The sequence below is a fragment of the Acomys minous genome, assembly GCF_964271855.1.
Source record: "Acomys minous genome assembly, chromosome: 13".
Lineage (NCBI taxonomy): Eukaryota > Metazoa > Chordata > Mammalia > Rodentia > Muridae > Acomys > Acomys minous.
In genome coordinates this window covers 98215714-98241210 of record NC_140495.1, presented here as the reverse complement: position 1 = coordinate 98241210, position 25497 = coordinate 98215714, and the positions used below count along the sequence as shown (strand labels likewise).

Sequence of the window (25497 nt, the reverse complement as noted above, 5' to 3'; positions counted from 1 at the left end):
ATATACACAGAGAGAAATAAATAAAAATAAAATAAAGATTTTCAAAAAGAATAGAGCTATGAAAAGCAATATTTAATAGCAAGTACTTGGTAGGTATGTTCATGTTTTATGCACATTTTAAAAATAGGTTTTTTTCTTTTTCAATTCCCCCTGCCCCAAACACAATCTTTCTTGGTTACTATGAACTAAACGGCAGTATATGGCCTGGAGAGTTGGCTCAGTGGTTAAGTTGGCTCACTGGATGCTCTTCCCGAGGACACTGGTTTGATTTTAATGCCCACATAATTGCTCACAACTGTCTGTAACTCCAGTTCCAGGGAACCTGACACCCTCTTCCAGTCTCCACAGGCTCCAGACACGTCATGCAAACAGGCAAAACACCTATACATACATACATACATACATACATACATACATACATACTACTAATAATAATAATAAAATAAAAGTCATATGAAAATCAACCACTAAAACAAGCAAAGGAAACAGGTATGGTGGCACACACCTGCAATCCCAGCCCTCAGGAAGAAGAGGCAGGGGGATCTCTGTCTACAGAGTGAGTCCAGGACAGTTGAGGCTACACAGAGGAGCCCTGTCTCAAAAAACAAAAACAAAAAAAACCCCAACACAAGCAAACAAACAAATAAAATAAAGTAAAAGAAAAGAAAAAGAAACAAGAAGGAAAACAAATAAAACCAACCAAATAAGACTAAGGAGAGGAAGGTGATGTATAGCATATTCCTCGTGTTTAGAGTGTGCATGTATTGTGAAGTGTGCAGTCATGGCTTGCCATGTTTTTCTTGGTTCTGAGAGTGTCTTTGAACACAAATGCTCTTCAAAGCTTACAAAGTAGTGCCATTTCAAACCTTTTGTGAGGTCCAGAGAGAGAGAGAGAGAGTGAGAAAGAGAGAAAGAAAGAGAGAGAGAGAGAGAGAGAGAGAGAGAGAGAGAGAGAGAGAGAGAGAGAGAATCCTTTCATCCACTTCACCTCATGGGGAGCAGAGCACTCTGGTTATCATTGCCCTGGGGTGAGTGGATCAGGGCGAGAAGAGTGCTGGAAAAGAGGTCAGACAGTCTGAACCTTTGTTTCAGCTTTACTGTGTGACCTTGGCCAAGAACTCCAGTCATTATTTCCCCCCACCTAGAAACCTGTTGAGTGAAAGTGGTCATTTCAGCGGTCCCTTCTGTGGATATGTGTGCTGTGTCCGATATACATATGTGGCTTTTTGCTGGTGTATGCATAACAGCAATCTCTAATTCTTTTCTCCACTATTGTGAGGGATCAAACCCACAAGCTATATAAAAGACTCCACCACCAAGCAATCTCCAGAGCCTCCCCTTTATAATTTCAAGCAAAGTTAAATGCCATTTGCGGTTTGTTTCGTTCTTGTCACAAGGGTAAAGACTGAGCTGTGTGCCCTGCCGCCATATGAGATAAATTCTATTGGCTTTGAGACATATTCAAAACCCTGCTGAACTTTTCAGTGTTGGCATCGTAATGTGTCATAGGATGTTAGTAGGTCCTCTGATTACGGATCAATTATTTGTGACACAGCTAAGAAGTGTTTCTGTGATGGGCTGATAATGTGATGTGCTTTTCTAAATTCTGTTTAGCTTCCATCTCTTTGACAGGTGTCTTGGCCCTTTAAGGCTTGTTTCTTCCAGGTGTTTAGAGAGAGCTGCCTTACACAGCTGCCTCATCCGTAGAGTTTTAGGGCTCCTGAGTCACGCATTTATAGAACACCTTCTGATACAAGGTATACTAAATGAATAAGGAGGTTCATGGGAAAATGGGAATAACCAGTAGTAAGGGTAAGGGTAAAGCAGAAGCTCTGACTGCAACTAGGTAGATGTAAGAAATGTGCAGAAAGGGAGTCACAGGTGGGGCAGGCAAGTTCCCTTGGAGGAAATTAGGAGCTCTTCAGTGGCAAAGGCGGACTTAGACATAGACTAGAGCAGTGGGAAGCATATGGAAACTATGGAACTAAAGACTCTAGACACACGGTGACTGATATGGAGCAGATGACCATGCCATTGGGAAGCATCAATGGGGTGGGGCATGCGGCCTTGGTTAAGTGGAGGACCTGGGAGGTCCATGCCGGGAATTATATACTCAATACAGAGCCTGCCTGGTGAAGCCACGGAACGAAACGCCTCCTAATCTGGGGTTGACTGCGAAAGAATCAATGTCATTCTGATGACTGTCTTGAACAAAGACAGGCAAGGTATTCTGGGAATAGAGTAGGGACCCAAGGAGGGTGAGAGAACGCCTCTAATTAAGTGATGTTTAAGGTAAGACCCGAAGATAAAAGGTGAGGTTGGTAAAATTAAGGGGAAGAGGGGAGGGAAAAGTAAAGCGGGGGTGGGAGAGAGAGAGAGAGAGAGAGAGAGAGAGAGAGAGAGAGAGAGAGAGAGAGAGAGAGAGTGAGTTGAGAGGGGGAAGTGATTAAAAATCTTCCTAAGAGGAAACCATGTTGAACAGTGCCAGCAAGGTGGTATTTTGGAAAACAGACAGCCATTTTGAGTAGGGCGAAGATTTTTTTCCCCTTCCTTCCTTCCTTCCTTCCTTCCTTCCTTCCCTCTTTCTTTCAAGACTGGGCTTAGCTGTGTAGTCTAGATTTACTATCTAGGCCCAGCCACCTTTGGACTCTCGCCGTTCAGTGCCCTGAGGTCTGAGAACTACGAGCATATGCCATCAATTCTAGATGTAATCCATACCGAATGGTGAATGGAAAATACCGCAAAGGCCTGACATGGTACCAACTGGAAATGTTGGCGTCGGGAGTGGGTTAGGTGGGAAAACCCAAACAGTGTTCCCAACTAGGGTCCGAGCTGGGGTGATGGCAGGGGACATTTCAATGAGAAGGTAAGGACATTGATGGTGGGCTCTCTTCAGTTGTTCTGACACACTCATTCCTGTCCCCTTGCTTGGCCCTTTAAGTTGAATCTTCTGCAAGTCTCTTCAGCAGCCGCTCCCCACCCCCCACTTGCTGGCTGCCCCGCCCTCGCCCCCGCCCCTGCCCCCGCCCCCGCCCCTGCCCCCGCCCCCGTCCCCATCATCCAGTGTGCTCCCAGAAGCTTTAGTGAGGACTGTCTGCCTCCTTATCCTGATAGGTCCCTGCTCTGACTACATCGGACACTTTTACTGTGCGGCCCTCCACTGGCTTGCATGAAGTTGCCTTCTAGAACCCTCCCAGGGAGAGATGAGGACCGAGGAGAGTCAGAACCCTCCGGTGTACTTACTAATGAGAAGGTGTGGGAAGCTGAGGTGGACAGTAAGGAAAGGCAACAGATGGCCAAAGCTAGAGTGTAGAGCACTGGCACGAATAAGTATGTCTTGACTTTAAGACTCCCTAAAGTAGACTCATATATAGCTTGGATTTGTCAAAAGTATATTTCACTTATGTAATTCCTGAGATGGAAATATATATGCATTTGTATGTATATTTGGAAGTGACTGAGGGCCTTCTATTTCAGAGGATGCTATAAGCTTGGGGAGGGTGGTTCAGTAAGTAAAGCGCTGGCTACCTAAGGCAAGGACCACTCAAGTAAGGACCCCTGAGTTCAAATTCCCCAAAGCCACTTCAAGCCAGGTACAGTGTAGGTGAAATCCTATAATCCTAGCGTTAGGGTTCTGCTTTAGTCTGCCTACCTGTGATGTCACTGCTTACCTGCTACTGGGATGTGGCCCTGCCCTGGGCCATACAAAAGACACCCTCCACGTGGCTCGCTCTCTACCTCTCTTTACCTCTCTACTTTCCTCTCCTCTCTACCTCTCCTCTCTAGTTGGGCGCCAAATGTTAAAAGCGTGGCGGGATGGAATCACGCCACGCCACAGATCCATTTAAGAGGTTTAATAGGGGAGCCGGGCATGGCGGCGCACGCCTTTAATCCCAGCACTCGGGAGGCTGAGGCAGGTGGATCGCTGTGAGTTTGAGGCCAGCCTGGACTACAAAGTGAGTCCAGGACAGTCAAGGCTACACAGAGAAACCCTGTCTCGAAAAACCAAAAAAAGAAAAAAAAAAAAAGAAGTTTAATAGAAGAATAGAGAAACCTTCTCTGGAGACACATGTGAAGAGAGAGAGAAATGGGAAGAATTCCCTTTATAAACTACCTAGCGAATACGCAGGAGGAACATACACATGCGCAGAAGGTGCACAGGTGACTTAGGTGGCTTGAGTCCTGCTGGCGGTGGGGAGGGGTGACTTGTAGCCTGTTTTCCCTACCTTCATCATCAGGACCTTCAGGGGTGGCTGCATTGTTGCCTGATTACTAACACCTAGCCCTCTATGCTGAGATGGGTTAGCAGACAGGGGAAACTCTGGGAGCTTGCAAGTCAGCTAGCCTGGGGTACACAGGGACCGTTTCAAACTAAGTGGAAGGTGGGAAGCAACCCGAGGTTGTGGGTACTCCATAGTACACACATGCCTGCACTTGCAGGCACAAATATGTACACACTGTTACATGCACACAGACATACACATGCACTTGATAAAAATAATAAAATAAAGGGGCTGTTTGAAATTAGACATGAGATAGCACTTGGGAAATGCAGCCATTGTGGTTGCTCAGAAGTCTAGAAAAGTGGATGCTGAGATGACATGTTGGGGTGGACAGTGCTCCCCAGTCTTTACCTTCAAATTTTATTCTAAATTGGACTCCGGTCCTGATGTACACCAGTGGGACAAAGGTACCAGGGTCTTTCCTTTCTTCGCCCCACCTTACCCCGATGGAATTTGTCTATATTGTCTCTTTGGAAAGCCGTCTTGGGCTGGGTGGATGACTTGGTGGGTGAAGTTCCTGCTGTGCATAAGTGGGGACCTGAGTACCCATGTGCATGTAATCCTAAGTGCTGGGCAGGTAGGCAGGATCATTGGGTTCACTGGCCTAATCTATTTTGCAAGTTCCAGGCCCCGTTAGAGACCGTGTCTTAAAAACAAAAACAAAAACACCAAGTGGGGCCTCTGAGACGGCTTAGTGGGTGTAGCAGTTGCTGTGCAGGTCTGATGCCCTAGGTTAGATCCCTGCAGTCCATGCGGAAAAAGACAGATGTGGTGGTGCACATCTGTAGTCCTTTCATTCCTCTGGAGGGGTCCTTGGCAGAAACAAGAACAGAGCCTGGCCTCGGTGAGGAAGAAAGACACCCTCCGAGAGTTGGCCTCTTACCTTGGGGGATGCCTAGTGGTATGCTCTTACTCACACTCACACATATGCACATCTCACACACGTAACCGTGTACACGCACACTAATAGTTAAAATAAAAACTGGAAGACAAGGGGGACAGACTCAAGGAGGTTAACCTGTGGCTTCCACGTGGACCCAAGTCCACACATACACCTACACTCACAGACACTCCCCTAAAAGCAACCTTTGACAGACACACCTGATGTGTGAAACAGCCAGTGCCAGCTTTTTGAAGTGAGCCCAGCTCCTATAACTTAACCAATTGAGTGTTAGCATTTTGAAATCGTCCCAGGAAGAAACCCTGTGGTATTAAATCGAGATGCCCTTCAACTCAAATGCATAGGAGAGGCCCTGTGTGGGGAGGCACTTTTGACTGTTTGACATCTCTCTGTTAAAAGAGCTTCAGTCTGCTGGGTGTGGAGACCAGCCTGGACTATAAGGCCATAAAAATGTTTATTTGCAGACAAAACAAATGTAGCTCATGTGTCCGTTTAGAGGCAACACCAAATTAGGGAGAAAAAAAAAAAAAGATTTTTCAGTCCAATAAGAGTCATTGGCTGGTTTGAGGTTTTTAAGGTAGAAGCATTTTTTTTTTAAACTCTGTTAGTTAATTGCTGGTGAAGCCAGGGGTTTTAAAAATAATGCTTTCCTGAGCTTGACACTGGATAATTTAAATTTGAGGCCATTAATCAGCCTCTGTGCACAGCTGTGTGCTGCCCACTGCCCACGCCCGTCACAGTGTATATGATCCCGTTTGCAGGTTCAGACCTTCTGCCTCTTGCCGCTAGACAACCACAAAGGCATTTTTAGTGTGCCCGGCGTCAGTTCTCCACAAATATTTACCACTCAGCGTCACATTAAATCTTGGGGTAAATAAGGCCGCTCTGGCTTGCTGGTCCCCCTGGGCTGAAGTCGATGAAGGAGCTCCTACTCTTCCTGGAAGCCAGGAGAGGGACACAGGCTCCTTCTTCACTCCACTCCCGGCTTCATTTCCTTGTATTTGTTTACTTTCTTTGAACTAGCCGGGCCTTGTCTACTTTTAGATGTCAAGTCCCCAGAGGCAGGGGCTGTGTCCTGGTTGGTTTTTGTGGGGAACACTTAGCATATTGTGGGGGTGTGGTATAAACATGCCATCTGTGCTCATTTAAACTCAGCTGCGGCCTCCCAATGCTTCTCTTTGTGTCTTGCTGATTATAGAAGTCTGCACTGGAATAGACGTGCCTAGCTGCAGAAGGCTCTAAAAATCCCTTAAGCACACGTTTTTCCCCCCAGCCTTGCAAGGATTTTTTCCCCCCTTTAATGGTTCTAGTCAAGCTATAAGGACATTGGCCTGTAGCCTATTAATAGCTTGCATTTTGAAATTTAGATACCCCCTACTGCACGACCATCACGCGAACTTAAAAACTGCTTCTTTGGCAGAGACCACTTTCCCCTGGGGAGCGTTTTCCAACCATGCTGATGGTATTTATTCGTTGCTTGATCTATATTCAGATAGAGGCTGGCTTCTTTCATAAGCGCCATCTCAGGTGTGAAGAAAGCGATCTGATGAGCAGCCCATTTCCACTTTAGGATTTCTGGAATGAGACCATAACTTGCGTCTACAGGTTGCAGGCGTTTTCACCCGGTGAGCGTGCCGCCATGAGTAACCGGGGTGTCGTCATGTAACAGTCATACTTTACTTGACGTGAACTCCATACATCTTCCCTTCTAATACCATGCTGTTCATTAAGGGACGCCTCATCTAAAAAGTTACAGTGTTGGGCTGCGGAGACGGAGGAGCGGGTTGAGAGCACTCGCTGCTTTTTGCAGAGGACCCAAGTTCGGTTCCCTGGATTCGTAATCACCTGAAACTTCAGCTCCAGTGGATCCAAACCCCTTTGCTGGCCTCCTTGCCCACCTGTACTCATGCCTCCCATCCCCCCTCCCACAATTAAAAATAATTTTTAGTGAAGGGATAACAATTGAGATGTAATCTGAATAAATTAATTAAAAAAAAAGAAAAGAATAATTTTTAGAGTGTGAACTTTTGATGAGCTATAAAATACATAGACAGAGCATACAGAACGGGTGATGGGTTTTTACAAAATGAAGACAAGGCTGCACCTAGAACTCAGGAAGTCCGTCACAGGAGCCCCCCAGAGACATCTCTCCCCAGCTCTCCCTCCCCTCAGATAAGCCAATGTTTTTGAACTGCTCTTAGAGTGAAACCTGTGGTGTGTCTGTCCTCTTTTGTCCGGTGCCTCCCGTGTGCTGTTTCGGACCTTTATCTGAACTGTTTCATGGAGTTCAAGTTTCTTCTGCTCTTGCTGCCTCAGTCATACAGCAAGCTCTGCTGTCACTGGTGAGCATTCAGGTTGTCCTTGGCTTAGGGCCATTGCAAATGAGACCCCCTAAGATGAGCTTCTGTGTGTGACCGTGTGTATTTGCCAGTGGGACTGCTGTGCCCTACGCTTTGTCTTAGTTGTTGCTTATCGCCCGACAGTTTTCTGTGCAAAGCCGCAGGGTCCGCATTTCCCAGCACTGATACTTTCTTCTTTGTCCCCTTAACCTTCCGGTGAGTATGCTGGAATAGGTTCTGATTTGATTTTGCCTATCCTTGGTGAAGCTGGGCCCATTCTGTGCATGTGTGCAGACATGCATTTATGTGCAGACATGCACACATAGAGGCCAAGGGTCCACAACCCTCTCTGTACTTTATTTATTTATTTATTTTTGTTTCTGTCTGTCTGTCTTTCTGTTTTTTGTTTGTTTGTTTGTTTGTTTTGTTTTGTTTTGTTGGTATTAGAGCCGGCTAGCCTTGAACTCACAGCAATCCACCTGCCTCTGCCTCCCAAGTGCTGAGAATAAAGGCTTGTATATCACCATGCCAGTGTGCTGCTTTCTGATTTGAGACAAGGTCTCTCAGAACCAAATCTGTAGCTTGCTGAGTCAGCTAGGCTGGCTGGCCAATGAGCCCTGTGGGGTCCTTCGTCTCTGCCTCCCCATCACTGGAAGTTGGCATGGCTGTGTGCAGCTTTGATGTGAGCGCTAGGTATACAGCACTTTCTGCATCTGAGCCATCCCCAGAGCCATCCCACCAGGCTAGTGTTGGATTTAAAGGCACTTTGCACTAGTTAAGTTAATCTACCTAGTTCTGCAGTAAGCCCCTCCCATGTCCCGGAAAATAGTCTGAACTTTGAGGAGCGCTGCCCTTGAGTCATCCCTGAGACTTAGTGTGGCTCTTACGGAGGTTTCCAGGGTGCATTGGCTAGAGCTGCCATACACACTTCCAAGACTCCTCAGGACCTCTTCCCTCGTCCCTTCAAACTACACCTTGTGAAGACACTCTCTCCTACAAATATGTAAGTGCTCTTTGAACTCCATGCCTCAGTTTAATCATCCTGAAACACACCTCCCTGGTGACCTAAGAGGATGATCTAAGGTGATCTACTGCTAATGAGTCCTTAAAAACAGATCCTGAGACAAAAATGACAAAATCTGAATCATGTGTATTAGGAAAGGGTATGTGTGGAAAAGACTCGTTGAACTTTTATAATTATACAAGGTGGTTAAACTGAGCAGGAAGTTTTGTTTTTGTTTTTGTTTTTGTTTTCAAGACAGGGTTTCTCTGTGTAGCCCTGGCTGTCCTGGACTCACTTTGTAGACCAGGCTGGCCTTGAACTCACAGCGATCAGCTTGCCTCTTCCTCCCTGAGTGCTGGGATTACAGGCATGTTCCACCACACGCGGAGGAAGTACATTCTTTTAAGATCTCCATCCACACCACAGACTAGCCCTTCTGGGCACGGCTGACCCTGAGCAGTACCAGTGGTCAGGGGCCCATATACTTTGAGATTATGTTAGCTCAATGCAGACCCCTACGGCACTGGGGAGAGCCACCCGAAGCAGTGACAGGAAAGCAGGTCAGCACCATCCCAAATAAACTAGAAGGTTGGGGTTTTGAGGTTTTCTTTTTTTTTTTTTTTTTTTTTTTTTTTTTTTTTTTGGTTTTTTGAGACAGGGTCTCTCTGTAGCCTTGGCTGTCCTGGACTCACTTTGTCGACCAGGCTGGCCTCGAACTCACAGTGATCTGCCCGCCTCTGCCTCCCGAGTGCTGGGATTAAAGGCATGCGCCACCACGCCCGGCTGAGGTTTTCTAAACTAGAAATAAAAGCCTAATGGTAGTTCTTTCTGGGCTTAGAGACTTTTCTAGACGGCATCTTACATACCACGTACTAGAAATCTTTGGGATATAATATCTCAGTAGCTGATAGTTTCTTGGTATTCATTTTCAGACGCCATTAATGACACGTTATTACAAAGGACACTCCCGGTTAAGAGGCCTGTACAGTACTTAGGTAGCTGCTAAATGTTTCACTCTGTGCAACTTACCCAGCTATAAAGGCAATAAATGGCTTTTATTTGCTTGCCAAATCTATTCATTTCCCCCTCTTCTGAAATTTGACCAAAGCGTGGCTCAGATAATACCAAACATCTGTGTGTGGACAGCGCCCCGCCAGGTGTTGTGGAGGGATGCAGGAACAAGAGGCATAAAGGTCTTGATTTCACAACAAAAACAGAAGCATTCCAAGTTGGATGAGGCTCACACACTTATGATCCCAGGACTAGGGAGGCGGAGGCAGGAGGGTGGCAAGTTTGAGGCTACCTTGTTTACCTACCCTCTCTTGAAATATAAGTGAAAATAAAAAGCAAAAAAAAAAAAAAAAACCCAAAAAACAAACAAAAAAAAACATTCTAGCAAAAGAGGAAAGGGAGAGGACTTAGCATTTTTTAAAGCGCCTGTTACAGATGCCCAATACTGGGTGATGTGCTTACTCAGTAGGTGAACTCAGCAGAGTTCAAGGAGATGTCCCCACCCTACACACTGTGCATTTGAGACTCAAAGGGAGTAATTGCTTAGGGCTGCACAGCTACTAACAAAGGTCAACTGTGAGGCTCAACATAGCTAAATTTGACTCCAAAGGTTTTACTTCTAGAAAATGGTCCTTGAGGCTGCAGAGATGACTCAGTGGTTAAGAGCACTTGCTGCACTTGCAGAGAACCCAGACTTGGTTTCGGCACCCACATGGCAGCTCACAACCAACTATGATAACATTTCCAGGGAATCCTGTGGACACTTGTGCTCACCTGCATATACCCCAGACAGACAGACAGACAGACAAACAGACACACACACACACACACACACACACACACACACACACACACACACACACTAAATCTTTAAAAAATAATGTCCTTTAAGGGTTTAGCTCAGTGGTTGCCCAGGTTACACAAGGTTTGGGTTCAACGCCCACAACATGCGCCAATTAATTTGAAATAATCTTAATATTCTGGAAAGACTTCAACATAATATAGGAAGTTGATTCCACAGCTTCTGTAACCATAATGCAGTAAACAGCTTAAGAAGAGCGCTCGGCTTCCTGGCTTCTGCCACCGTGTCCTTCTCCTGTCCCAGGATTCCCCTATCTCGGATCTCACACTGGATTTGTCTGTGCTCTTTTTCATAGCTACCCTGCAGACCATGACAGTCACTCAGGCTCTCCTGGTCTTATTAGACATTTTTAATGAGAAGAGAAAGCACTTGAAATATACAGAGAGATGAAAAGAAGAGCAGTCCTGTTCCATCCAGCGGAGGCAGGAGGATTTACGTTCAAGACCAACTCTAGCCTTCATGGGCCTTGTAGTGACACCCTCTCTCAAACACGAAGACACAGAACTCAGGGTTCCATGCGTGTGTCTTCAGTCATTTGCTTTATGTTTGTGTTTAGTGTGTAATAGTGCACTCGCCTTGAATGTTGTGTTACCTTTGCTCAACGTTATTCATTGTCAGCGTGTGGGATCTGTTGTTCTTTTCAGTGGTTGTCAGAATTTCATAGTGTGTGGTTATAAGCCATCTCTTTATGTACTTAGGCAAGAGGCTATGCCAAACATCCTCTGTGTGTGTGTGTGTGTGTGTGTGTTTGTGTGTGTGTGTGTGTCTGTCTGTTTGTCTGCCTGCATGGTGATTTCTATGAGGTAATTTACTGGGCCAAGGACCAAATACATTTTCCACTGTCATAGTCATTACCACATTGCCCTCCCCAAAGTTGTCTTTCAACATACGCCCCTCCCACACTGAGCTGCACCCTCACATCGCAGTTGAGCTATGAATGGGAGTATTCTAATCTGTTAACAATGGTTCGGTTTTGGGGTGAGAGCTGGCGGGTGTCTCATCCATTGCGCGTTTTGTTGTCCCCACAAGTCACTGCTTTGCTTTTCTGCACACGTGTAGATGCCATCATGAGTTGTAAAAAGAACGGTCTTAAGAACTTCGGGTTCTTTTGGTCCAACATGGCCACGAAGGGGTCTGCCTAAAGCCTGAGGGTTCCTTAAAACGGTAGAACGCTATCTGTGGAGTGACTGGGATTCAGGGTAGAATTTCCAGTGCGGCTGACTCGCACAAGTACCCTGTGTTCTTGAGCACATTGTATAATTTAGTGTCAAACTCTTCGAGAACAGAAGATTAGAACATGTGGAGAGACAGCTTAACCCTAGCTTGTTATTGTTATCGTTTTAAAGTTTTTTTTTTAACTCATTATCATTAGTCTGTGTGTGCCGCGGGGGAGGTGCAGCACCCACACGCTCACGTCTGGAGGGCAGAGAACAGCGTGCGTGAGTCAGTTCTCTCCTCCCACCACACAGGGATCGAACTCAGATCGTCAGGCTTAGCTGCGAGTGCCTTTAGTTTCTGAGCCATCTTGCTGGCTCTACCATCACTGAGTCATTTTTTTTATTTTTTAACACTCCAAACATAAATCTTTAGGGTGTCCATGACTACTCATTTTAGAGCAGATGTGAAGTTTGTCAAAATTAGATTATTTTTTATTTTATTTTATTTTATTTTATTTTATTTTTTTGAGACAGGGTCTCTCTGTGTTAGCCTTGACTGTCCTGGACTCGCTTGTAGGCCAGGCTGGCCTTGAACTCACATCGATCCCGAGTGCTGGGATCACAGGCGTATGCCACCACACCCGACTTAGATATTTTTATTTATCTGCAGAAATAATTACGGGAGCAAAGATGCAAATACATATGAACAATACAATAAAATTAACACCGATCATTCAGTGTCTAGCACTGTAGGCTATTCAAGTGGATTGATAAGAAGCAAGGAAGTGGGGCTGGAGAGATAGTTCAGTGGCTTAAGAGCACTGACTGCTCTTCCAAAGGACCCGGGTTCAATTCCCAGCACCCACAAAGCAGCTCACAGCCGTCTCTAACTCCAGTTCCAAGGGATCTGACACCTACATACCAATGCACATAAAATAAAACTTTTTTTAAAAAAGATATAAAAAAAAGAAACAAATGTAATGCAATTTAGTGTATGTATTAAAGTTGGTATTTTCATTTTCATATTAATGTGAAACTATGCCCCAGTTGATAAATGCAAGAGAAATGAATTTGATATATTTCTTTGATGAAAAGCTTAGATGAGAATCAGCTGTTAGCACACAAATACATCGCTGCATTGAAGAGAGCTGCAAAAAAGTAATGTAGGTTAAGGACTAGGGGCAAGATGCTCTGATTATTATAATGGAACCTTCAGGTAGGTTCAATGATTAGTTTACACCGATTAAGTAGTTGAGTAATTTAGGTGGTTAAACCTGGTTTACTTCACTGAATTATTTTTACCATCCAATACGTGATATGATAGAGGTAGATATGTAATAATGTCAGTTAGTTTGGAAAGAGCACATAAACCAAGTGACCCTTGGCCCCCTGTGTCCCCTAAAAACTACATTGACTGCCGAGCTAACTTAAGGGCTAAGGTGGCTTTGGATGTGTTCGGACGCAGTTTTCATAGACTGTGCGTGTGTGTGTTCATAGCTTTATGTTTTCGCTTCATTAGTTCGTCTCAGAATTCCCTAAGTCTCCTCGTTTCTCTTTTGCTGTATGTAAGGAAGGTCTGTGTTTTTGCAGGTGAGGGAGGAATGTATGTCTTGCAGCCTTGCTGTCGTTCATTCTGCCTGAACTCTGCGCACCATGCCCGTGGCTGCGTGTTCCCTGACAGCCTAGCAAGATGTATGGAAGGCAGTTTGATGTTCCATCTGCTCTCTCTCTCTCTCTCTTAAAGTGGGTGGGCTTCCCTTACACACTTTGAGAACCTTGAGCTTTGTAGACTTTACTTGTTAGTTCCTTTATTCCTCTCATCCATCACTCCCCCTCTTCCAAAGAGGAAATGGAATTGAGACATAAAAAAAAAAAATGAGAATAAGACACCTCTTTTAAATGTAATACTTTTTTTTTTTTTTTCTTTTTGGTTTTTCAAGACAGGGTTTCTCTGTGTAGCCTTGACTATCCTGGACTCACTTTGTAGACCAGGCTGGCCTCAAACTCACAGCAATCCACCTGCCTCTGCCTCCCGAGTGCTGGGATTAAAGGCGTGCGCCACCACACCCGGCCTTAAATGTAATACTTTAGAGAGATTTGAAGAACAGCTTGACACTTGAGGCTTGAATATGGTTAAAGGTGGTTTTGGCTTGGCTTGTTAATAAACAAAATTAATTAGTGTACATTTGTGTCTATATCTGGATTTATTCTTATGCACATTATCACCACACAAATGTGTACGTACAGATCATTAGTAGTTTTTTTTAAAACCACAGTTAGAAACTGCATTTTTCTGATTAAATGAGTGCAAACAAGTACTATTTACATTAAAGTCTAGAGCCAGGCATGCTGGTTCACACCTTTATTTAATCTCAGCATTTGTTGCCGTTGTTGTTGGGTTTTTTTTTCTCGTTTTTTCGAGACAGGGTTTCTCTGTGTATCCTTGGCTGTCATGGACTCACTTTGTAGAGCAGGCTGGCCTCGAATTTACAGAGATCCGCCTGCCTCTGCCTCCTAAGTGCTGGGATTAAAGGCGTGCGCCACCACTGCCCAGCTAATCCCAGCATTTAAGAGGCAGAAATAGGCTGATCTTTGTGAGTTCAAAGCCAGTCTGGTCTACATAGTGAGTTCTAGGCTAGGCAGGATAATATAGTGACACCTCGTCTTTATGAAAAATAAGGCCAAGCATGGTGGCGCACACCTGTAATCCCAGCACTCGGGAGGCAGAGGCAGGTGGATCACTGTTGAGTTCAAGGCCAGCCTAGTCTACAAAACAAGTCCAGGACAGCTAAGGCTATGCAGAGGAACCCTGTCTCAAAATAACAAAAAACAAAAACAAACAAACACACACACACACACACACACACACACACACACACAAATCTCCTTGTGCACTGTATTGTTATTATTTTTTTCTTTCATTTTTTTTTTTCATGATGTGGACTAGGAAGGAGGGTTTAAATTGGATAATCATGCTGCAATGGGAAGTTTCTACTCAGGCTCCCCCACCACCACCACATCCCCCCCCCCCCCCAGATAGGGTTTCTCTGTGTAACCTTGGCTGTCCTGGACAGCCTTTGTAGATCAGTCTGGCCTCAAACTCACAGGGATACGCCTGCCTCTGCCTCCCGAGTGCTGGGATTAAAGACGTGCGCCACCACACCGGGCTTCCTTGTGCACTGTGTAACTGTCTGCCCTCTGTGGGATGTGTGTTCTGTTTCCTGTCTGGCTTCTGCCTACATTCCCAGGCTCATCTCATATCCCCCTCAGAGCTAACTTCCGATCGTCCCTTACGGCTCCATTTCACTGATTTCATCAGACATAGACAGCCTTTGATCTTCCTGACTGAGCCAGTTTATTCAGGAATAATCTTTTCTTTGTGTAGCGGTAAGGGATGGAGCCTAGGACTTTCGCACACTCTGTCCCCTCACCTGCACCCCCAGCCATGTATGGTCTTTGGTACTGTTTTGTTTTTTAAGATTCATCTTTAATTGTGTGTGTGTGTGTGTGTGTGTGTGTGTGTGTGTATTTGTATCTGTGCCTGTGTGTGTGCATCTGCATGTGTTTATGCACACATGAGTGCAGGTGTGTGTGGAGGCCAGGAGAGAGCGTTGGATCCCCTGGAGCTAGAGTTAACAGGTATTTATGAGCTGTTGTGTGAGTGCTGATACGTGTAAGAGTAGCGCCTGCTCTCAGCGACTGAGCCTTCTCTCTAGTGTGTGGCATTGAATACTGAATTCATATCTTTCTTGTTGGACAAAGGCCAGTTCTTTCCCAGCCAAGGCTAGAATGGCTAAGTATCTTACCTAAAGCTGTGGAGCCCCTTGGATTTGGGACTCTGGGCCAGGGCTGGCGAACCTGAAAACTGTGTCTGCCATTGGTCTTTGCTTCAATGCCTTGAGGCTAGAGAAGAGCCTACCAATCAGTACTGTAGAGAAACCTACAGGACTTAGCCCGACTACTTTCCTACTCTGTGCTCCTATGTTGTGTATGTACATGTGTGTTTGCCAGTTTGAATACACATGTATGTGGTGTCAACATTGGGAGACCGGATGTTGGTTCGTGTCCGGCGTGCTCCTCAATTGCTCTCCACGTTACTCTTGAGACAGGCTCTCCCTGAGCTTGGGACTTACCAGTTCAGCCAGGCTGGCCGGCCAACCAACCCCAAGGATCCTATAGAGTCTCTCTCTCACCGGTGCTGGGATCATAGGCTTGCGTCACCGCATCCAAATCTTTACATGGGTGTTGGGGATTGAACTCAGATCCTTGGGTCCTTCAAGCCATATTCCTTAAGGACCCATCTCCCCAAGCCCTCACTCCCCTTCATTACACTGCAAACCCCTGGAAGTCGAGCCTTGTTTATTTGGGGCTGGAAATGAAACCCGGGGAGTTCATGCGTGACTTACAGTGCCAGCAGGACCTGCATTGTTAGCACCATCTGCATAGCAACGACATATATGACCTTGCACAAGGACATAGTAGGAATCTTAAAAGGAAAGCGCCTTTGTTCTGCAGAGGCTGGAGCTGTCTCATAAAGGAATTTTTAATATAACTTCATCCTTCCACCCGCAGTGGGAAAGTCCACCGTGAGTCCAATTAACCTGAAATGATTTAAAGAGAAGTTGCTAGTCTGTGTCTTTCTGGGTTCTTAGTGTCTGCCTCCTGGGAAAGGGAAGGATTAACCATGAGGATTTCTGCTTCCCTTCAGGAACTAAGTGATTTGCAGCGTGATCCACCTGCTCACTGCTCGGCGGGACCCGTGGGAGATGACTGTAAGTCTACTCTGTTGTTAGGATTTGCTACCATTGGAAGGATGGCTTTAGGCAACTGTAAGTGACCTCCCCATTCCTCTGTGTTTCAGTGTTCCACTGGCAAGCGACCATCATGGGGCCCGTAAGTACAACTCACAAGTGTGGACTAGCCCCCACCCCCTTCTTTTTCACTCTTGCCTTTTGACCTGTGAGCAGATGTTTCTGACTCAGGGTGACCAGTCTTGCCCTCTGATTCACCCTCGAAGCAAAACATGATTGAGGCTTTGCGATGACTTCCTAAAGCATGGCTGGCAATACCTGCTGGGTCACAGCGCTATTTTTCCTGTGCTAACACCTCCTCATAGCAAGGTCACGCTGTCTGTGCAAGCAGTCTGTGTGTTGGCCTTAATTAAAAAAAAAAAATACAGTGTCAATTGTTTTTAAAGGAAGAGGAGTCTTCCTTACGAATCCACAGTTTTCAGAGGTTTGAAATAAGTCTGGCCCAGTGGAATCGCTACATCTGGCAAGTGTCAGTTTGCAGTAGTCTCATCATGGCTTTTGTCTACAGGAGTGGAGGATGCCGCTATGGGTGGTCTTTGTTGCCTTCTCAGTTTTCTGCATTGCCTTAAACCTCTGGCCCCTCTTGGTTATCTATGTGTCTTTCCTTACCTGAAAAGCAGCGATGACTTGAGGCAGGGCTTTCTTTCTAATGAACAAAACGCTAATAGTGAGAGAGCAGCCACTTTGTTGCAGTCCTCTGTCCGGGTGAGACACACTAGCTGCTGCCATGCTGACAGACCATACATAGTTCCCTTGGGGCGCTTTATCTACTCAGTCGTGGAATTTTAAATCATTTACCCTAAAATCCAAACTGAAAAAAAAAAATTATGCTGAACTTCAAAGAAAAGTCCCTGAGGAATTATCCTAAATGACTTAAGCTATTATTTATTTATTTTTAAGTTGTTACATTGGGGGGGGGGAACCCAACATAGTTACCTAACAGCTTTCAATAAGAATGTAGTTCTTTCCACCTCGTGTTCATTTTCTGCTGCGAACTTTCAAAGCCTCGCCATCAGAGCTGCGGCCTCCACCGTATTTCTCAGGTGAAATCACCTGTAGCAGCAGCTGTGATGTTGTTTTGACTTCCTGTCTTGTCTCGGCAGCATAAACACACTCCGCCCCCTTCTGTAACGCCCCTTGACTGTCCATGCAGACCATGCTTATCTTGGTAACGTGTTTACGTTCTTTACATGTAATGAGCTAGAATGGGGCAACGCAGTAAGAATAACTCTACAATGTAAGCCTCTGATCTGTATGCAGAACTTGAAGGAGGGAAAGAATGACAGACCTGTTGTTATTACCCATGATGCATTCCAGTAAATAGGAAGGAATTAAAATAGAATTTGAGGATATTTTGGTACTATTTTTGGTATTTTTCTCCTTTAATCTTTCATATATATATATATATATATATATATATATATATATACACATACATACATACATACATACATACATACATACATACACCATGTAGGCAGGTAGCCAGGCTAAAAACCTCAGTCAAGTTTGTTCTTCATTCAACATATCATGAATACTGAGTTTATCCAGCTTGATTTTGGGGTTTTATTTTCTACAATATGAAGTACTAGTAAATGAATATTGGGGTAAATTATGTGATGGTGCCCACTCAACCCTCTTACTAGTGTATTCCCTTTTGGTGTTACTCAAGTGGACATTAGAACTTGAAATTTGGAAATTAAAAAATATATATATATAAATATTAGTTGTGACCTTTTAAAAGTATTGATGACTGCTCTAGCAAACCCTCCCTCCTGGTAGCCGGCCTCATGTGTACACTGCTACCCATGGTCTGTTTGCTTAAATCACACTGCTGTGCATGTCTGCTTCTCTTTAAACTTGGTGGGCACCTTGCAAACCTTCATTCCCGGGAAGGAGCCAGCTCTCCAGGTAAATTCCTTGAACTCATGACACAAGGATCATGTTTTTTTAAGAAGCTGATATTGGATGGGATTGTGTAGAAAATTAGGGCCTCTCACACTGTTCACGTCTGGGAGGGGGGGGAGGTCATTCGGAGTGGTCGAGCATGTGCTGTGGCTGGACACTGATGTGCGCTCTTGTGTAATTTCAGCCCGACAGCGCATATCAAGGCGGAGTCTTCTTCCTCACTGTCCACTTTCCTACAGACTATCCCTTTAAACCACCAAAGGTATTTATTCCTGTCACTGACGTGTCCCATAGAGGGCTTTATAAACTGTTTGTCTAGAGTTGGTCTCGTGATGTCACAGGCCATGGGTAGGTTAGTGGGTGCAAGCTCCTTTGTGCAACCTCCAAATCTACAGTATTCTTTCTTTTTCTTTTTTTTTTTCTAGCTTATTTTATGTGCAGTGATGTTTAGCTTACATGTCTGTCAGTGTGAGGGTGTGGAATAACCTGGAGTTGAGACAGTTGTGAGCTCCCATATAGGTGCAGGGAACTGAACCAGGGTCCTCTGGAAGTGTAGCCGATACTCTTTACCACAGAGCCATCTCTCCAGCCCTAAAGTACTCTTTCTTAGTGAAGTATTTTTCTATGCCTGATAAAGAAACAGTTGCACTGGCTGCAGGTTAGGCGCCTGGACTTCTCTTCCTTATGAGACATGTGTAGTTTGGAATGCTTTTATAGTCAACAATCAGGCTTTTATATCCAGTGTTAGGTAAGGACCCAGTTTTCTTTTTTAAGTATCCAGTGAATGTATATTGAGCATCCACCCTGTCTCCACAGTGGGAAAGACAAAGAAAGGACACTGAGTAACAGAAGGGGGTGGAAACACACGTTCTCTGAGGTTTAAAGTCCAAAGGGGGAAAAACAAAACAAGTGATGGGGGGTATGAAGGAGGGAAAACGAGCATATATGCCTCCAGGGAAATGAGTACAGTGTTTTTGAAGCAAGTAGTTTAACAATCATATGGGTGACGTCACACGACAGTGGCTCTTGTCAAAACTCAGATTCTTTGTTGGTTTTGTAGGACAGGTGATGAGCTGAGACATCTCACTTCTGCCTGGACAGGCTCTGTGGCCTGTTTGTCAGTCCATGTGGCCTTCTGGGCATTACTGACAGTCGGGTTAAGGGGAATATTTTGAGGTGTGATGAAAGCCAGAGTAATGGGTCCAGGTGTCACTCAGCCAGTCACACCAGCTACTTCAGACTTCCTCATTACTCCCCAGACACTTGCCAACGCCTGGAGGGGAAAAGGAGGTTAACCCGAATTAACCTTCTTCAAGTTCCCAGCAACAAAGCTACGTGTATACATTTCTGTTCCAAAGCTGTGTGAGGTTGAACATGCAGTACCCTGAAGTGGATTGGTTCTGTTTGCTCATTGCTTGTGACGATCAACACACTTTTTGTTCCCGTTTTATGTTTAGATTGCTTTCACAACAAAAATCTACCACCCAAATATAAACAGTAACGGAAGTATTTGTCTTGACATCCTGAGGTCCCAGTGGTCGCCGGCTCTGACTGTATCAAAAGGTAATTTTGGTTTTCAGATTTAAAATGAGCATGGGGAAGATCGTGCAATGTTTAGGGGCCAGAGTTGAAACAAAAACCAGGTAAGCAAAAACAGTACCTCAGCCCGCTATGCTTTCTTGCTGTTTTGAGTGCTCAGTCACTCTGGCTTTTAGTAAACTTTGGAGTCTCGGGAAATGAATGGATGGGCAAATCTAAATGAAACCAATGATTTAAAATACTGGAACTAAAGGCTGGAGAGAAGGCTCAGTGACTAAAAGTGCATACTGCGCTTTCAAAGGACCCGAGTTGATTTCCCAGCACCATGAGCTGGGCAGCGCCCAAACCACCTGTAACTCCAGCTCCAGGGGACCCAGCGCCCTCTTCTGGCCTCCAAGGGCATCTGCACTCACATGCACATGTGTACATATCTCCATGAAGGTACACATATAATACACATAATTAAAAACAGAAACTAAATCTTTAAAATTTACTAGAGTTAGAGATTTTATAGTAAGCCTGTTGGTATTTGCCCTTCTGTCTTTACAAAAGAAGTAAGAGCAAAATATATTGGCTTCCTCAAAAGGGTATTAAAAACAAACAAACAAACAGATTTTGGGACTCATCCCATTCATTAATGTGTCTATTGACAATCAAAAGTGCCACTTTAGGACTGGCTGATAAAATAAGCAGTTAAGCCAGTTAGGGTGGTACATTACCTTTAAATCCCAGCACTCAGGAGGCGGAAGGAGGCGGATCTCTGTTAGTTCAAGACCAGCCTGGTCTACAGAGTGGGTTCCAGGACAGCCAAGGCTATAAAGAGAAACCCTGGCTCGAAAAACCAAAAATGAATTTAAAGAAGAAGAAGAAGAAGAAGAAGAAGAAGAAGAAGAAGAAGAAGAAGAAGAAGAAGAAGAAGAGGAAGAAGAAGAAGAAGAAGAAGAAGTTAACAAAAAGGAAAGGCATAATTTTGTATCTCAAAGTGGCTCTTCATAGATAGCGTCCACGTTTAGCTTGAGTTACTTTTAGCATCACCATGATTGACACCTGACCTGTCTGGTGCTCATCCTCCAGAGGTGGCCTCACCTTTTTCTTTGCTGAGCTGTCAACTGCACCCATAGATCCTTAGAGACCGATTTGCTCCATTACCCAATATGACAGACTGTGCCAGCAGTGATTGGTCCTGTTTCTCTAAAGCAACGGAACCTGGCAGCTGGAAGAAGCTGCTTGCGTAATACACATCTGCCTCTGATGTAACCGCCATTTTTAAAAATAAAACTCAAGGCTTCCTTGCCGGTTTCATGAGGCACTGAACTCCTGGCTCTTCCTGGGCCCTAAGATTACAGGCATGAGCCTCCATGGCTGGTTATATTATTAGATGCTAGGCATGGAACTCAGGCCTCAGTGCATTCTGGGCAAGCACCCTATCAACTGAGCTGTATCTCAGTCCTATAGCTTGTTTTGTTGTGTTTATTTTTAGGTTTATTACTTATACAGCATTCTGGTCACATAGGTGGCCGCAGGCCAGAAGAGGCAACAGATCTCATTATAGACGGTTGTGACACACCATGTGGTTTCTGGGAATTGAACTCAGGACCTTTGGAAGAACAGACAGTGCTCTTATCCTCTGAGCCATCTCTCCAGCCCCTAGCTTGTTCTTAAAAGGGAAAATTTTAACCAGAAGCATGGTTCACAGCCATAGTTGTTTCAAGTCAGGTAAAGCCAGAGGCCTCAGATTAATTATTTATAACTGGCCGTTTTTCGGTCCTGTAGCATCCTTTCATAAAACATTCCGGCAATGAACTTAGGTAAAGTGGACAAAGGAAGATTTCTTTAGATTATCATAGTTTTCTTGGAATAGTGCCACAAAATGGCTCCGTCTTTATCACTTAGAGAAATGGCGGACTGTCAGGTGCTCAGAGCCTATTTACTGATGCGGTAGCTTTTTATAAAAAAAACAAAGCAGACAGTTATTGATAGCTCCTGAAAACTTTACTGAGAACGTAAACTGTTTCAGTCTCTTTACCTGTAGAACAGGATCGTGACAGAATTACTGAACTCAGTCACTGCGCACCTGGTGCACGCCAAGCCCTGGGGTAGACACGTCAGTCCTCTCCTCGCGATCATAGGGTTGGGATGGCGAAACGGGGGGCGGATGGCTCCTGGCGGCAGGAGTGAGGAGTGAGGAACTTCACACTTGTCCGTGGCAGGAGGTAGCTTGGCCCTCACGCACCTATTCCTACCCTTTTCACTTTCCTGTGTTTAAAGGCCTTGGTTGGCTTTTGCCCTGAGTTTAGCCTGGATGTGCAAGGAGGCTGGGAAAACGGTTGCTGTCCTCTTGCTTGAATGCACAAGGCCCGAGTCTCATGAGGCAGGGTGAGGAGAGAAAACATTGCTTTCCCATCATCCCTGTTTGCCCCTTGTCCCTGCCATTTAGAGAGTAACTCTTGCTCTATACGTTTACCTGTAGCCTAGAAAGAGTTGAAAAAAAAAAACATGAAAAATCATAGCAAAGGAGGGAGGGTGTTAGTGGGAGACATGTTCATGAAGAAGCTCCTTGGATGTCCCACACACGCATGAAGCAGGTGAGGCCCTGGGTTTCCTTTCTTCCTATTTGGGATACTCTGGTGGGGTTCTGTTGTTTTTAGGACAAGGTCTCACTGTGTAGTCCAGGCTGGTGTGCAGCTGGCTGCCATCCCACCCTAGCCACTGCAGTGCTGGGATGACAGGCATGTATGTGCTCCTCGTCTGCCTGGCGTAGGGTTTGTTTTCTGGGTTGTTTCGTTTTGTCTTAGTGTAGCTATTTGTATTAGCAGTTTTGACGTGGTATAGCAAAAGATGCCTTGCAGTTTTTATGTTTTAAAATATACAGGTTAAACAGAGATGGTTGTTCGTGTTGTTTCTAAATGCATATAATCAAATATGAGGTATGTGGGATGGAAGATTTGTTGAAGAGAACTACTTATCATGGGGGTGGGTACACACACTCAAACACACACACACACACACACACACACACACACACACACACATAAACACACACACACACCCACACACACACCCAAACACACACACACACCCAAACACACACACACACACACACACACACACACACACACACACACACACACTTGACTTGAAAGATTGCTAATAGCTACTTTGGAGGGCACACACTGTTTTAGGTAAACATAGATAACTTAGGATTTAAAATGTCAAAGAGAAAAATATATGAAGGGGTGGAGGGATGGCTCAGTGGTTATTCTTCTGGAGGCCCAAGGTTCAATTCCCAATGCCCACCCCCACGTGGCCCTTCACAGTCATCTCTAACTGCAGTTTCAGGGGATGGGCTGGCATCCTTACACAGACATACACGCAGGCAAAACATCAATGCACATGAGATAAAAATAAATAAATTAAAAAAAATAATATTGATGTAGCAACTGAAGTTCATATACAATGTCACCTCCATGTAGGTTTTGTGTTTTTTTGTTTTTTTTGTTTTCAGTGCTGGGTTTTTGTTTTGTTTGTGTTTGTTTGTTTTTATTTCCCGGGTCTCGGGCTTATCAAGCCACCTGCCCCTGAGTTGTGTGTGCTCTTGCCTCCTCCGCATGCCCCTCCCCTCTTCCGTTTTTCTTTCTGTGCAAATGCAGCTATTTTCAGGCGTGTGAGTTTTTACAAAGCAGCAAGGGCGTCAGCTAATGGAATGTTCTCTTTCTGGCCTAGTGTTGTTGTCCATATGCTCGCTGCTCTGCGACCCTAATCCAGACGACCCCTTAGTACCAGATATCGCACAGATCTATAAATCAGACAAAGAAAAGTAAGTGTTTCCGGTTGTGCACTTCCTGTTGGGTGCATTTAAACGTAGGAGGGGTGGGGGGAGGCTGCCTGTGCATGATAGTTGAAGCATATTTAACTCTTTTTTTTTTTTTAACTGTCTTAAAAGAAACAAACAAACCTCTTTCCTGGCTAGTGTTTGGGTTTAGTAGTTACGTGTTCAGTGTCTGTGCTGTGGCCTCCTCATTTCCAGCTGGTAAATTAAACGTGGGAGGAGTTAATTACTGGAAAGCACCTGGCGTTGTTTCCCCATCTTGTCCTCCAAAGAGAACTTCCTTCTCTGCCCACCCCCGCTGACCTCCAAGCTCTTTCATCCTCCTGGGTCAGGAGCTCACTTGCGTCTTAGAGATAAATCCCACCACCACAGGAGCTGGCTTCTACCGATTTCTATTTGACGTTGTTTATGTGTGTGTGTGCACATGTGTGTCTTTTTTTTTTCTTATGGTTTATATTTGTTTTTGTATAGATTGCTGAGGAATCTAGAAGTTTAAAAGTCATTTGCTTTGCCCTTATGTTTGCATGCATTTTTGTTATTCCCATGCCCCGCCCCCAACCCAAACAACACGTGTGTGTGCAGAGGGCAGCAGGCAGCATGAGGAGAGGCTTCTGTGGGTTAACTGTATGTGTTTTGCTTTGTTTTGTTTTGTATGCCTACAGATACAACAGGCACGCAAGAGAATGGACTCAGAAATATGCAATGTAAAGCTGAAAACACTTTCACTTATACCAGAGTACTGTAAAATCTAGGTCTTTTTCAACATTAGCAGTAAATCGAGTGCCGTTTGCTGTCTCCTTTGTTCCATGAGCCCTTTGGTTTTTCACTCATTTTAAATGTGTTTATGAAGCAAGACAAAACAAACTTCCAAAACACACCCTTGAAACGACACCGAGAGCGTTTAGCATTTTGTGCTCGTCAAGGAGGACATTTATTTTGGTCTGACACACTTGGACACCTGCATCTCCAGCAAGATCTGCGCTGTGACTGAAAAGCAACCAGATGATTTTTTTTTTTTTTTTGGTGGCTGAAACGAGATGTTTTTACATGAGAAACACTGTATGTATTGTCCAAGATGTCGTCACTTTTTATAAATCTGAATTCAGATTTCATTCTTTGTTAGCTCACTTTATAATTTGTATTTTTTTACTGTATAGACTAAATATATTCTATGTCAACTCATGACTTTGCTCCCCTGTGAACAGTATTGATGCCCCCAGCAACTGATGATGAATTAACTGTGCCCCCTTGTCTTAGGATATTCTGTGGGTTGAATGCTTATCTCTTAAACCGGAACTGATCTTTACACTGTATTTCTCAGTATACTGACTAGAATGGAGAAACACTTGTTTTGGTTTTATTGTACTTGACTTAACTTTATTGCAATGTGAATTAATTGCACTGCTAAGTAGGAAAGTGTGTGACTTTCTTTTGTTGCTCTTCACATTTGAATTTTTTTTTCTGTATAGGCAATATTATATTGACACCTTTTACAGATCTTACTGTAGCTTTTTCCATATAAATAAAATGCTTTTTCTACTATTTGTCTTGATTACTTAATGCAAAAACCAAAATTGCTCCATCTGTTCTTATGGATCAAAACTCTATATAGTTTCGCGTGAAAACTATTTCCAAGGTGGAAGATGTGGGTTTTTTTTCTTTTCTTTTCATTTAAAAGAAATTTGTTTTCACTCATTTATTTGGGGGTGAAGATCAGAGGACAAGTTGTAGGAGTGAGTTGTCTCCTACAAGGTGGTTCCTTGAGATCCGACTCGGTTCACTTTGGTCTTGGCATCCAGTGCCTTGGACCCATGACCACATCATCTCACCTCCTAGCTTGGCATTTTTAACAAC

General features: G+C 44.6%; 1 protein-coding gene across 4 annotated transcripts in view; it reads left to right on the top strand.

Moving 5' to 3' along the window:
* The window catches only part of UBE2D1 (ubiquitin conjugating enzyme E2 D1), a 41152-nt gene extending 15967 nt beyond the window's left edge, over window positions 1-25185 (top strand). For 2 of the 4 annotated variants that reach the window (XM_084752124.1, XM_084752122.1), the window contains exons 2-7: window positions 16265-16328; window positions 16418-16449; window positions 18460-18537; window positions 19733-19838; window positions 23538-23631; window positions 24306-25185. In XM_084752124.1, coding sequence (XP_084608250.1) covers window positions 16441-16449; window positions 18460-18537; window positions 19733-19838; window positions 23538-23631; window positions 24306-24351 — 333 coding nt within the window. In that variant the 5' untranslated portion in view covers window positions 16265-16328; window positions 16418-16440 and the 3' untranslated portion in view covers window positions 24352-25185. Of the gene's footprint in view, window positions 1-16070; window positions 16143-16264; window positions 16329-16417; window positions 16450-18459; window positions 18538-19732; window positions 19839-23537; window positions 23632-24305 lie in introns of those variants that run through there. The other 2 variants (XM_084752125.1, XM_084752123.1) reach the window with 2 other exon arrangements.
* The last annotated feature ends 312 nt before the right edge of the window (window positions 25186-25497 follow it).